At 40.5% G+C, this 13,937-nt stretch overlaps 1 protein-coding gene across 3 annotated transcripts in view; it reads right to left on the reverse strand.

Moving 5' to 3' along the window:
• Positions 1–2,013: 2,013 nt before the first annotated feature.
• The window catches only part of AAK1 (AP2 associated kinase 1), a 246,166-nt gene continuing 234,242 nt past the window's right edge, over positions 2,014–13,937 (reverse strand). For 2 of the 3 annotated variants that reach the window (XM_036752567.1, XM_036752565.1), the window contains one exon: positions 4,302–5,597. In XM_036752567.1, the coding sequence (XP_036608462.1) occupies positions 4,447–5,597 (1,151 nt within the window). In that variant the 3' untranslated portion in view covers positions 4,302–4,446. Of the gene's footprint in view, positions 5,598–13,937 lie in introns of all 3 variants that reach the window. The other variant, XM_036752566.1, reaches the window with a different exon arrangement.

Here is a 13,937-nt window from a genome sequence, read left to right on the forward strand (position 1 = left end):
CAGTCAAAGGAAAGCAAAACATAGATTTTTAAAAGTTATTCCAGGTAACTAAGTATCCTTAACATCAGATTAAAGGGTCCTGGTCTTGGATTTAAGCTTTCTTTAGTTTCCTATAATCGGACTTCCTATTTGCTATTTATTCATATACATGGGCATATCCATTTTACTGGGCTTTCCACATTACTCTTCCCCATCCCATTTTTGGAAACAAATATCCTACATTATTTAATACCTATTCTCACATCACTTGGGGGAAGTATTTTTTAAAACAGGAATCTGTTACAATACTTATATTTTCCATGCAGATGTGAGTGTCCAGCCATCAAAGTGGGGTTGAGTATTAAATACAACCTGATGTGAATCAGCCAGTAAAAAACCATCATACACTTTCCTAGACTTAGTTTAAGAAATTCTCCACTGCCAGCTTCTATATTTAGGCTCCACATGTGAGTGCCAGGATGCATGAACATGAACATGTTCATGAACCTCACCCTAAGAACTTGACTGGCTGAGCCAACACATGGGAAAATTTCAAAATAAGTAATAACAGGAACCTAAAAATAATGGGACAGTCTAGGGGACATTAACTTGCTTCGTTCTAATTTACCATAAAATATTCAGCCTATATTTCCACCTAACCAGTTTTCCCAAGGATTTAGAGTAAGATTCATAGTTAGAAGGGACCCTAGAGATCATGTAGCCCCAAATCCTAATTTTATAGTTGCAGACACAGTTCTAGATAGAGCAAATAATTTTGCCCAAGGTCATACAAGGCAAGTAGGAGAACTGGGCCCTGAGCCCAGGTTCTTGGACTTCATATCCAGTAGCCTTTTTACTATACCACACCTGGATTTGTGAGTGTAAAAGAGGTCGCCTTTTCTTTTTTAAAAAAACACAGAAAAAATTAGCTTACTCATTCAGTAATCCTTGGTGTAGTGACTGAACATGGCTCCTTTAGGAGTAAGTCAGCATAGGTTGTGGATAAGGCTTCACATGGGGTATAAATATATTCTGGCTCACTGAATGGAAGGAACATACCTTTTCATTAAAAGTCATCACTTAAACTGCATGTTCCTTGCCATGTATCAAGAAAAAATACACCCCCCCCCAAAAAAAACAAACCTAAAACAAAACAAAAAAAAAGCATTTCTTGGTGAACTAAATTTGGTCTCCTTTACTCTTTACTATGGAAGTGGAAGTCTGTTTTACATTATTTATTTGATACCAATTTGGAGTGTTCTAAGGATACCCCTGCTTATCCATAAACTCAACTCACTGATTTAACTGATCCCAGAAGGCCCCAGGAAGAAAAGTTATTTTCAAATGGCATTTAGAGCTGAAAGGGACTTCAGAGATTGTCTAATCCAGTCTCCTCATTTAATGGGTGGAAAAAGCAGGCCCAGAGAAGGAATTAATTGGCCAAGGTCATATGAGAAGCAAAAACCACCCATTTCACACAGTACTTCTTTCCAGATATTCTTTAATTTTATCTGGGAACTGTGGTTTGCTATGCTTAGAAAATTTGTGGTTCTGACTTTAATTTTAATTCATTTATCCTAATAATGAAATTTATGAAATGAAATGGGTTAAAGGGGGATGGGAATGAGTATTTATTAAGCACCAATTATGTGCCAGGCACTGTGCTAACTACTTTTCAGATTACCTCATTTGATCCTCACAGCAACCCTGGAAGGTTGTTTTCCTCATTTTATAGTTGAGTAAAGAAGTTAAGTGACTTGACCAGGACCACAAAGCTAGTAAGTATCTGAGGCTGGATTTAAACGTAGATATACCTGAATCCAGGCCCAGCACTCTATCCACTGCCCCACCAGCTGCCTCTAAATTAAGTAGAGCCAATTTTATGAAAAATACAACTAGACAGAAAACTGGCAGCAAATGTAACAGAAATCCCAGGAAATTATGGTTTTAAATTTAAATTGGCATGTTACACGTAATGATCACTGTGCCTTCTGCTAAAGATTGAATAAGAGAAAATGATAAGGTCAATTTGCATACATTTAAATTCTTTTCTATATTAAACAAAAACATATGATCATTGGATCCACACAGTAATTTATAGGCATTCAGGCCTGTCATGTTAGACTGAGGTATATTTATAATAGATGACCAGTCCTATACTGCTTGGCAGTAAGTGGTACCACAGACATTAAGATGTATTGACATGCTCTGGGAGCCTGCCATTTTGTGGGAGGTTGGACCAATAGATCAACTTTGAAGATTCCTGTTAATTTAAAGATTTCATGATTCTTTATGTGTTTGTGTGCATATCTGTGTGTCCATGTGGTCCACTGAAGGGAGGGTATACACGTTCTAGACAACATCACTAGATATTTGATCTCTCTTCTCACGCCTTTGGGAGCTATTCAACAGTGACCATGAAAAGAAAGGCTCCATGTGCAAAGGTTTAGTATACCTGGATAATTCAACAGTTGAGCAGGATGACCTTGTGCCATGGACTGCTTCATAATCAGAGAGGTGCCTAGTTATCATCACTTTTTAGCTGGGGGCGGCATCTATCATCTATCTATCTATCTATCTATCTATCTATCTATCTATCTATCTATCTATCTTCATAGCAACTCCCATTCCTACCACAGTTGTTACATCAATTTGAAAGCTGTTGCTAGTAGCCTTAATTAAATACAGAACATGATTCAGTTTACCACTGAACTAGACAAGATTCAGGTAAAGTCCCAACTAGAAACAGCTTTCAAGATAGGTATTGCTACCATAAAACTGACAACTTTGATACTATGCATGCTTAACCAGTTACACTGAGGAAAGTAGCCTAAGCTCTAGCCTTGGGTTAATTTCCAAGAATGTTCACGGTAGGAACCTGAAGTTTTCTATCCAATGGAGAATTTTCCAAATCTCACTAGGTATCACATAAAGAGTTCACATTAAAGCCTGTCCATGAAGTGTGCTTTTATATGCAGCTGAACTTTTCAGCTGGGATCTTCTTCCAGAGACCTAGTTATTATTTTAAGGCACTAATAATGAAGGGTCCAAGACAAAGTAGGGATTCAGAAGACATTAGTCATTTACTGACTTCTTTCTCTAACCAGTGCATCACAGAAAGAGAGAAAAGAATTGGAAGATTTCTGGGTCCCTTCTTTGCCCCGACAAATGTATTTGGTGCTTCTGATCCATCCTTCCTTTAACCAGACAGCACAGAAACTGGGCCAGGATCCTGAAGCTAAACTCTTTCTCAGCTCAGTAATATGGCTGCCCTGTTGATCCTATATTGTATTCAAGCCTAATGCTTTTGATCTTTCTACTTGACTTTTAAGATTTCATACTCTGACCAGGATCCTAACAAAATATCCATTCCTACAGTGCCATGGTGGAAAATGCATATATAAACTGAATATTGCATGACCAAATGAATGGTTTTTATCAGTGGAGAATAGTAATACAGAAAGAAATTTATCCCTTCCACCATGGCTTTACCATCTCTCTCTTCCCCTGGGTTCAATTCTATTGTCAAAAAAGGGAGTTAAATGAGAGCTGGATCTCAAAAATTAGGTCCGCAGGGAAATGCTAATGAAAGGCTATCTGGGGAGTGTGAGGAGAGCATTACCTGATGGAAAATGTTTCCCGTATTGCAAGAAGACCACATGCTTCAAATGCAATGTTGCCTCAGAAAATATAGATCTGAGTATTTAAATCAGTTTGTAAAACATGATATGGAGACTTCATTGATATTGCTACACATATGCATAGAGACATCACACAAGCATGCATTGTGGTATCTGTATGGATAGGAGGCACATCCCACATCCACACATCCACACTGAATTACAGTGTGCATGCAGCCCAGCATGCACACAGTAACTCATTATTGAGCGTCCCATCTGGAGTTTGCTGGTTTTATGAGAATAATCAGTAGCTGCAAGATGAGAGTCCCTCTTGGGAGGAAAGAGCTGTCTGGTATTGTTTTCCCCCCAGAAACTACCTTTTAAGAAAACAAACAAACAAAAAAAAAAAACACCCTTCTAGAGCATTAAATCAGTCCCGGGGGACTTATTCCAGAATCCTCACTTGACCTGACACTGAACAGGAATTAGGTCTTATATAACCTGGCCTCTTCAAGATTGAGGGTAAGAGGGGTGAAGAAAAATGCTTCTTAGTAATAATGTAGGACCCATGTGGAAAGCCACCATAAAGGTGAACACTCCAAGAGCCCAGCAGTCAATATAAGGAAAAGAAAACTTGAGCATAACTCAAAAATGTTTGAACTCAATACCCCTCTTCCCTCCCCTCCCACCCCACTCCTGCAGTTGGGTTTGGGTACTGGAAGAGAAATACTGCTGTGATAGTGAGGGATCAGAAAGTCAGTAGAGAGCAGCTGAGAGTAGCGTAAAGGGAGATGGCTGGAGAAGCATGTGTGTTCCGGGTGAGGGGCTTCAGGAATGGAAGATGCTCTTAAGGTTTCTGTTTGTTTGATTTGGAAGGAAAGGGTGCCAAAGCAAAAGGATCAACACTGGGCAGTTCTGTAGTCCGGGAAGAAAAGGATGTGATGGAAATGGATCCAGAGATTGACTGCTTGTTGCTTTGGGAAACAACTTTGTAGGCGGCAATGGGCTGGGCTTCCAGGCTTGGCTCATTCTCAGGGCTATAGTGACGGGAATATTTGGACAATGACTGGGGGCGGAATGATTTGCTGGCCACAGAGCCGCAGGCAGCTTCCTTCTGGGATGGGTGACCTTTGTTTCTGTCATTAGGGTGGCCTCCAGTATCCAGAGAGGTCCCCTTGGAAGTGATGTTGTCTAGGCTTTCTGCTGAGTGGATAGAATTGGAAGGGAGATTAGATTGGTGGAGAAATCCCACCATGGGATACTGAGCTAGGGGAGAGAGTGCTGCAGGGTGTACCCCCCTATCAAGGTTTGAGAGCAGGGGGCTAATAACTGGTGGGCCATCCCCCATCTGAGTGTGGAGAGCAGCCTGTGTGGGTAAATCCATAGCGGCACCCTGAGTGACCACAAGCTCTTCCATGCTCTTCTTCTTGGTGAAAGGCGCTCTCAGAAATACATCTGTATCCTCAGGCACCTGAGGAGCCACATGGCCCTTGGTGACAAATGGAGCTTTGGTGAAAATATCCAAGCCATCATACTGGGGCCTTGCGCTCCTGAAAGGGGCTGTGGCAAAAACATCTGGCTCACCAGAAACCTCTCCAGTCAGTGGTGCAAAGCCTTGGAACTGGCTCTCTTTCCCACCAAGGGCTGTCTTAGTCTCTTCTTTGCAAACGTCTGGTTGAGCAACATTAACTTTTTCTACTGACCCTGCCTGCAGAGCCTTACAGGATTCATCCTCTTCTTCAGAGTCCATAAGGAGAGGCCGAGAACCACTGCAGTCCAGCACATCTCCCTCGAGATCTGTCCCTTCCTCTTCACTGCTATGAAAGGAGCTGTTGCTGGAAGGCCTACCTCTTGCCAAATAGTCAGATTCTAAATTGTTCTGAGATTTGGCCCCGGGCCCCCTGTTGGAGTCTGGTTCCAGTGGAAGACCTTGGTGAGAAGGCTCTTCAAAGGGCTCAACACTTATCGAAGGACACGAGTTTGGATCTTTCTGGAGACCTGCAGAGAGCATCAAACAGAAAGTTACTGAACAGGTCAGTGTGGACAGAGTGCCCAATTCTGAATACTCCCCCACCCCGCCCTCATGGCAGAAGACATTGTGAAACTAAACAATACATGTGGTCGATGGGAAGAGGGAGAAAATAAAATGGAAAACAGGGGAAGGAGAGGAAACCATGTCAGGCAGGCAGGGAAACTGCACACAAACTGGAGCCCAACCCGTCACCATCTCACATCTTGGAACATGACAAGTATGAGGCATGGGAAAAGGAGATGAAGATGTTAGACACACACAGACATCCAGAGCTACTCAACATTCCCTTTTACATGGCCAGGCACCAAGACTCTCTCTATCCGCTTCTGGTTCATAAATGAACAAAAACAAGCCCCATCAACATACCCAGGCACACCTTCACAGCTTCAGGCTATGCAAAAGCTCAGTCTCTGGCATGTGGCGGGCTCCATGCTGCCTGTTCCATCACCAGGGGAGAAACCTTCGGAGGGGAAGCAGACCCTGGCTTCTGGATAACTATTTCATTGAGGATGGGAAATAGGTCACAAAATCTGGTTCAATGAGCCAGAAGCTTATGAACCTTCAAAAGTCTTTATAATAAGGGAGCTCTCTTGAGGGATGAGATTGAACTATATGTAAAATACCTGCCTTTAATGAGAGTTGCCTTTGAATTTTTTTTTTTTCAGTTTTCTAAACTGGCCAACACTTGGTTAAAAAAAACAAAAAACAACAACAAAAAAAAAACCCCAAAAAACTCCGTTTAAAAGCTCTCTCTTTAAAACTGGCAAGAGTGTGTTAAGGACCCAGGTAGCGACCTGGGCATTAGCACACACCGTAACACACTAGTCTCTTTTCATCTAGCTCTAGGCATCTGAAAGGTATTCTATCTTAAACACAATTTATGATGGTTATCAGAATACAAGAGCGCTTACCTTCAAGATAATATTAGCAGGTTAGATGTATGCCATTGGACACGTGTTAGCAAGAGGGCAACAAGAAGTTACAGATAACTAAGTGACAAGAATCCAGATGAAGTGCTATCTGGGGTGCCAAAAAGGCATTTATTTGCTCAAATGGTCAGAAGAGTGCGATCACTAGAACTTCTGAGAAACCAGGGTTGGAAAAGACCTCTAGAGATCATCTAATCCAACCTCCTCATATTACAGATGAGGACAGTGAGGTCCAGAGAAGTCAACCTGCTGGCTCAATGTCACACAAGTAAGTAAGCAATGGAGCTGGGACTTGAACTCTGGTCCTTTGGCTTCAAATTCAGTGCTCTTTCTACCATACTGTCCTGCCTCTTCATAACTCATTGAGATGAGTTGGAATATCACAACTTCAACCACCATGGAGATGTACCTTGACCCTCCTCCCCATCTATTCCCACCCACCCTTTTTTCTGCAAACTAGTGAACAGTGATGCGATTTGTGGGCATTCTGAATTAAGTACACAGTACGCAGCAGGAGAGGCACCAAAATCAGTTTATTGGGAAACATTCACTTGGATACATTACACTGTAAAGTAAAGACAGTGTAGATATAAGTGAACATTTTATAAGTTGCTGTACAAAAATACTATTTGTTTCTCTGAAGCCTATAACTTTTTTTTTTAGCGATGCTTCTTTAAACAGTACTAATCTCAATATTTTGTCTGCAAGTAACAAAACGGTTTGACATTTTTAAAAATTTTCCTTCCTAACAGTGTGACTGCATTGACTATGCTAGTGACATTTTAAAATGAAGGTGGAAAGCCTTAAACTAGTATGTAGAGTTGAACACTTTCCAAATAGTAGTGAAAGGCTATGAAGATGATGGGAAGGGATTTTTGATTACCTCACTTTAAAGCTCTAGTTTGTGCAGGGAGACTGGAAATAGGAGAGTCTTGGTCAGCACGAGGTGGGTAAGAAAGATACCCTTTGAGGGAGCTTGGCTCATTTCACCACATACTCATTTCACCTTAGTAGGAGCTTTCAGACTAAAGCTCACTTTCCTGTTTAGGAATGACTGCTTTGGGTCTATCACAGCTGACTTCAAAATGTCATTTCTATAAGGATGTTCAGAGGAAAGGGAATCAAGAAGCTTTCTAAACAAGTGTTTTCATTCCTGGAGATATAAGGAGTTTGGAAGCCCCTCTTGCCTCCCACCTCCAAGCACCCCACTTCTATCTGCCAACACCAAGGCACTGTTCTCTCGTTTCCCCAAAACTTCCTTACAGGCTCATCAAAGAAGATATTTCATTAAGTTGGTTGCACAGCATACCGAAACAACCAGTTGAAGAGTGAAAATCTAGCCAGGCCGACTATTGGGCGTTATGTAGTTGAAAGAAACTAAACAGTGGTTTGAATTCAGGATTAAAAATGAACAAGCAAAACCCCACCAAAATCTCTTGATTTAGTTAAACCAGTGTGTATGTTTATGTATGTTTGTTTGTTTACGTATATGTGTGCTTGTGTAAACACACAGATAGAATAAACATCATTGTCCCGAGAAGCATTTGTAGTTTGGATCCTGGCCATGTCCATTATATAGATTGATGGGAAGCTCCAAATAGTGTTCAGATTCAAGCAACTCTCACCTACTTCATAAGGCTGAATAGCATAGACCATGCCTCTAACTCACTGGTCACTGGTAGAACACCAGGCTTTAACCAACCAAGAGTCCATCAACATAGTTACATACCAATGATAGTGGAATCCTAAGAAAATCCTCATTAGTCAAGAAAGCTAGAGGGGTAAAAGGAAGGAGCTGGAAAAAAAAGACCAACAATATTCATTCTAAGATTATCCTGGGCAAGGGAAAAATCTTACTTAAAATTCCCACCATTCCTACAAAAGGGCAGATGCAACTGCAAGGACCCTACAAAATCAAACAGATTAATTTGATCCTATCCCTCTAAAACGTGGGAAGTGGACTACATCCTGCCTTCCAAACAGCATTAGTCTTCCTTTGGATTCTTCGCGGCCAGCGAGATCCACTGTTAAGTGAGATCACTTCTTTTGGGAGGCTCGACTCCCTTCACCTTTAGTATCTCCTTTTCATAAAGCTTGTGCATGGGGAGAAAAGGAAAGGAACTAAACTAGAATAGAGATCAGTCTACCAAAACTTCATGCCTAGACATTTAGCTAGAGAGGAAGCCTCAAAGGCAGGAAGACCTGGGTTCAAGTCCTACCTCTGACATATACTGATTGTGACCCTGGGCAAGTTCCTTAGTAACCTTGCTATGCTCTAGGTTACTCGCTAGGCTAAGTTGCAAAGAAAGTGTCAATAGGCATTGGTACAAGGAGTTTCCTTACCTGAGAATTCCCTATCTCAGTCTCTGTCCCTGTTGAAATGCATTGTGCATATACAGAATCACTCACTTCATATTCTGATGGATTGCTATGTAGCAGTAATAACCATAGTGGTAATAGCCACTAAAATAAGACAGGAAAAAGAGTAAGGATTTCTGAATGATAAACCAAAGATATATACTGGAAGCTGTTAAATGCATTTTACTGGGTGTAAACAGGCTATCCTCTAAGAATCACAGTGATACGGACCACAAAAGCCATCTAGTCCAACTTATACCTCAACAGAAATATTTCTGTATCCTCATGTTCCTAGCAAGTGGTCATGCAGCTTCTATTTGAAGACCTACCATGATGATGGGGAAACCTGCTACCTCCTAAAACAGCCCTTTCTTTTTTTGGATCACTCTAATTGTTAGGAAGATTCTCTTTTCGTTGTTGAGCCAACCGAGGCATGGCAAAACAATTCTATTCCCTTTTTCCACAAGTTATCCCATTGCATCTTCAAGACAGCTGTTGTGACTCACCTAAGGCTTCTCTTCACCAAAACATGCCTAGCATGGTTTTTGGATCCCTTTGCCATTCTGATCACATTCTTTTGGACATATTCCTGCTTGACAATGTGCAGCACCTGGAGGCAAACACAATTCTCCAGATGTGGTCTGACACGATACAGGAGAACCATTGCCTCTCTCACTTGGGACACTACCTCAGTTAGAGTGACTTGTCTTTATGTTTGCTTTTTGGCTGAGATAGTGAGATCACGGTTCCCTAAAATCTCCAGGTCCTTTTCTGATAAGCTGTATTGCCAGTGTCCCCCAGCTTAGATAGGTAATCTTCCAGCTACAGTTGTTTCTCAGTATGTCCGCCCCTCTATGTAGATGATGCTAGGGACATCTGTTTGGGCATGCGCTTTGGGTTGTTTTTCTAGACATGATCATGAACTTGCCCTAATCCATTCACATTCTTTTGACTAGTTTCCCTAGTGCCCAATAGCACAGAACTTACGCTGTCTAGCAGGGCTGAGGGGCATAGTTTGTAACCATGGAATAGAATAGAGCTAACTGGTCCACGTGGGGACTCAATGCATGGTCCTGGCCATGTCAGCACCATGCTCCTGATGCTTGGTTTCACTTCAAAATCTAAAGGTATGAGAGATGGAGGGAGAAAATTTGGGACTCAAAACTGTTAAAAAAGGAATGTTAAAAATTGTCTTTACATGTAATTGGGGAAATAAATGAAAATATTATTTAAAAAATCCTTAAGGTGTGAAATGATGCCAGAATTTCAGTAAAGCTAGTTGAGCACATCTTGAACTTGGAGGAACACAGCTATTCCTGTGAAGAGCCTCTAAAACATGTGAAATAAACATTTTTTTTTAGCAACTTGCTTTTTCTCTGAGATACAGACTTGTATCAGAGTAGACTGACACTTTTTAAACCATTTGAGATGACTACATGTGATTTGGTGGCACCCCAGAGTACTCCTAGAAACTACAAACCAAGCACAATTCAACAAAATCCCATCTGCTTCAGACAGTTGAGTAGCATGGGTGGCATTAAGAAAAATACTTGTTGACTTGACCTACCAATTACCCTTCCACTGGCTTATCCTTCACTTCTGAATTTTGGCTCAAGTGCTCAATTTCATAAAGCCATAGAATTCAGAACAGGGAGGGCTCTTTGGAAAAATATGATCCATATCCCTCATTTTATAAATAAGGAAACTGAGACCCAATGAGGTTAAGTGACTTCCCCAAGGTTACGCAGTAAGAGGCAAAGGTAGGATTCAAACCTATGTCTTCAAATCCATTGTTCTTTCTCCCTTATATCATAATGTCCTTAAGGCCCTGAATGATCGATCCTGGGACCGGCTTCTCTACAAGATTTAGTATCTGTAGTTCAGTGTGCTCCAGGGGAAAAGGTTCAATATTTAAATTTCCCGCATGGCTTTAAGCATGTTTTTCTCAAGAGAAATTTTTATTTTACTTCAAATTGCAAAATAGTAACACATTGATCTAAGGAATTTATGTACATTCTGCAGATGTCTTTGTATACCTGACACCACTGTTCTGGAGATGTACTTACACAGGCTAGAGGAAGGAATACAGAACGGAGTGCCTCATGACAAAGAATCTCAAAAAATCCACACTTTGAAAATCACAAAATCCTCAGCAAAAGGTCAGGAAGACAAGTGCTGTTGATCAGAGACATATATGCTTGATGGATTCTTGGTTTTGGTTGCAAAATAAATATGCCTCTGGTTGTTCAGCCACACGTGGCTCTAAAGGTACAGAAAATCTCCATAACTGGAAATACAGGACTTGGTAGCTTCCAGAGCTTACTGATAGACACTACTGGTGCCTCTCAGTTCACTAGGGATATGGACAAGGGACTTGTGAGAAAGCCTCTGTCAACATGTCAGTCATTCACAATAAGCTTACTTGCACAAGCCTGTGCAAATGAAAGATGAAATATGAGGGCAGCTATGATTAAGACTTTTGTTTTCCCAGCTTTCCTCCCATTTACAACAAATTTCTATGGAGGGGAAGGTGCTTCCTTATCTGATTATAAGACTGAATCCAGATTAGGTAAGATATTCTCTCTTTTTTTTCCTACTCCCTTTCCATACATACTTTTTTTTTTGGCCATCTTCTTATACCAATGGTGTCACCTCTTTTCTGAAAAATTCAAGAATTTAGCTCCTGTAAGGTTATTCTCTTTAGATTTCTAAGCATGCTCGGTAGTGACAAGATAAACACTTTTTTTGTCTTGAATTTTTACATAAGGATATTTTGTCTGCATTTATAAAGCTTTATTTCTCTAAAATGTTTGTGTGACAATTTCTAGCCTTCACATTTTGACTTAACTTCATGTCTACCTGCTTGCCTTGTCTTTTTGGGGGAAGAACAGAATGAAGACTGGTATTAAATAGACAACTGCATGATACAAGGAGTTATGTGATAACTCAATTTTAAATTCTCAAAGTAGATAAAAATTCACACTGCCACATTTAAAGAAAGACAAAAACCAAAAAGTCTTTTTTCTACTCTGGCACCTACCACTATTTGGTGATTTTGCTTGCACAGGTTACCAACACCGAACCCTTCTCTCCAACTCCCCATGGTTACAAAAATACAGTAGAAATTAAAAAAAAAAATACCTTCTGACAGTTGAGACTACTGACTGGTTATATTCAAAAGGATGTCATCTGACAATCATTTTCCCCTGGGAAACAAAGGCACAACCACATGAATATTAAGGGTACAGGAAAGATAAAGGTTTACTTAATGTCAGGGAGATCTCTTGGCATTTGAAGGAGGCAAAATTGGTTTTTATAGAATTTGGAATTTCTTGAAAGAGACCATGTAGGATTTAAATTCAGGTTATGGTTCTTTGTCTTCTGTTTCGCAGCTTGCTGGGATTCCTCTAGCATGGTTAATCAAATACCTTGGAAGATGCTGCCACAGCTTTCCAAGCCCTAGATGGTTTCTGGACTGAGGATGTTAATGAAAAGTGGAATAAACTAAAGGAAAGCAGTAATCCTGAAAGCTTTAGTTGGGCTGAAGTTGTCTGGCAGAGATAGGTTTTATTTATCAAGTTCTCACATCTTTGTGTCAGGATAAAGCTTAGCAAATTCCCTTAGTCAACACCACTGAGGTGGAAGTCACTGCAAAGTAGTCATCTGTCAGGAAACGGAATAAAGAAGCAACCTATGTCACTCTCCAATTCTCTTACCAGATACTTAAAGCCTTCCACAGTTTGGCTCCAAGCCACCTTTCCATTCTTTTCTCCCATTACTCCATTCACTTACTGGAGAAGAATAGGGATTGCATCTATGATTGATGAAGGGAACTCACAAATGAGGAAACTCCTTGTGCCAATGCAGGTTGGCATCTTCTCTGCAATATAAGACAACAGAGCTTTTAATCGTTCTAGAGTTGCCTAGAAAGAGCACTGAGAGGTTAGGTGATTTACCCAGGGTCACACAGCTGGGATGTGTCAAAGACAGAACTTCAGCCCAGTTCTTCTAGGACTGAGGGACAGATCTCAAGCTACTATGCCAAGCTGCTTCTCACACACTAGGTATTTCAACTAAATAAGACTACTAGCTGTTCTGTGATCTCAGCCATTCTTTCTGGCCTCCATGCATCTTTGTGGAGTGTTATTCATGCCTGAAAATACATTCATTCAAATCTCTGCCTGCAAAAATTCATCTCTTCCTTTAAGGCCTGCCAAAGGCAGCACTTCTTCCAGGAAGCCTTCCTGAATGCTGCTTGCTCTCCTCCCCACAACACTACGGTTAGCTCTCTCATTTGCCCAACTGTAATCAACCTCACAGCATAATTATTTGTGTAGATGTTCTATTCTTTCTCCTTTCCCCCAATTTTTCTAGGGCATGGACTATACAATTATTTCATCTTTGTTTTTAGCACTATGCCTTATACACGATACATAGTTAATACATGTGTGTTCAATTTAAGTTGAATGAGTGATTTTCTTAGACTTACACGCCTAATTAGGAAAAACTACCTCTAATATATATTATAAAATTAAAAATCAATAGCATTTTGGGCCAGAAGTGTAGCCTATTATAGATTATAAAATACAAAGGGAGTGTTCCCATTTTTCCAATGTCAGTCTATTAAAATAAAAATTTCTTTGCAAAATTTGGCAGACTTATTTTAATAATCTCCAAAAAAAAAAAAACCAACAAAAAAAGAGAGCTGTTTATTTAAATAACTTCCTTTTACAAAGTGACTTACCCAACATCACACAGGGAGTAAATGGGTGGGGGAGTATTTGAGCCCAGTTCTGTCTTCAAATTCAGTGCTCCCTGCCCTCTATTTTGTGATTGTTAAAGATGATATAGAAAGAGTAAATCCCACTGGCCTTGAGTCCCAGATCCTCTATTTATTAGGGGTGTGACCTGGGGCAAGCTACTTTTCCTAACAGGGCCTCAGTTTCTTTATATGAAAAATTAGACAACTGAACCAGGTGATATCAGATCACTTTCAGTATCTGTATTAACAGATGCTTT

This window comes from Trichosurus vulpecula, chromosome 3 (assembly GCF_011100635.1).
Source record: "Trichosurus vulpecula isolate mTriVul1 chromosome 3, mTriVul1.pri, whole genome shotgun sequence".
Classification (NCBI taxonomy): domain Eukaryota; kingdom Metazoa; phylum Chordata; class Mammalia; order Diprotodontia; family Phalangeridae; genus Trichosurus; species Trichosurus vulpecula.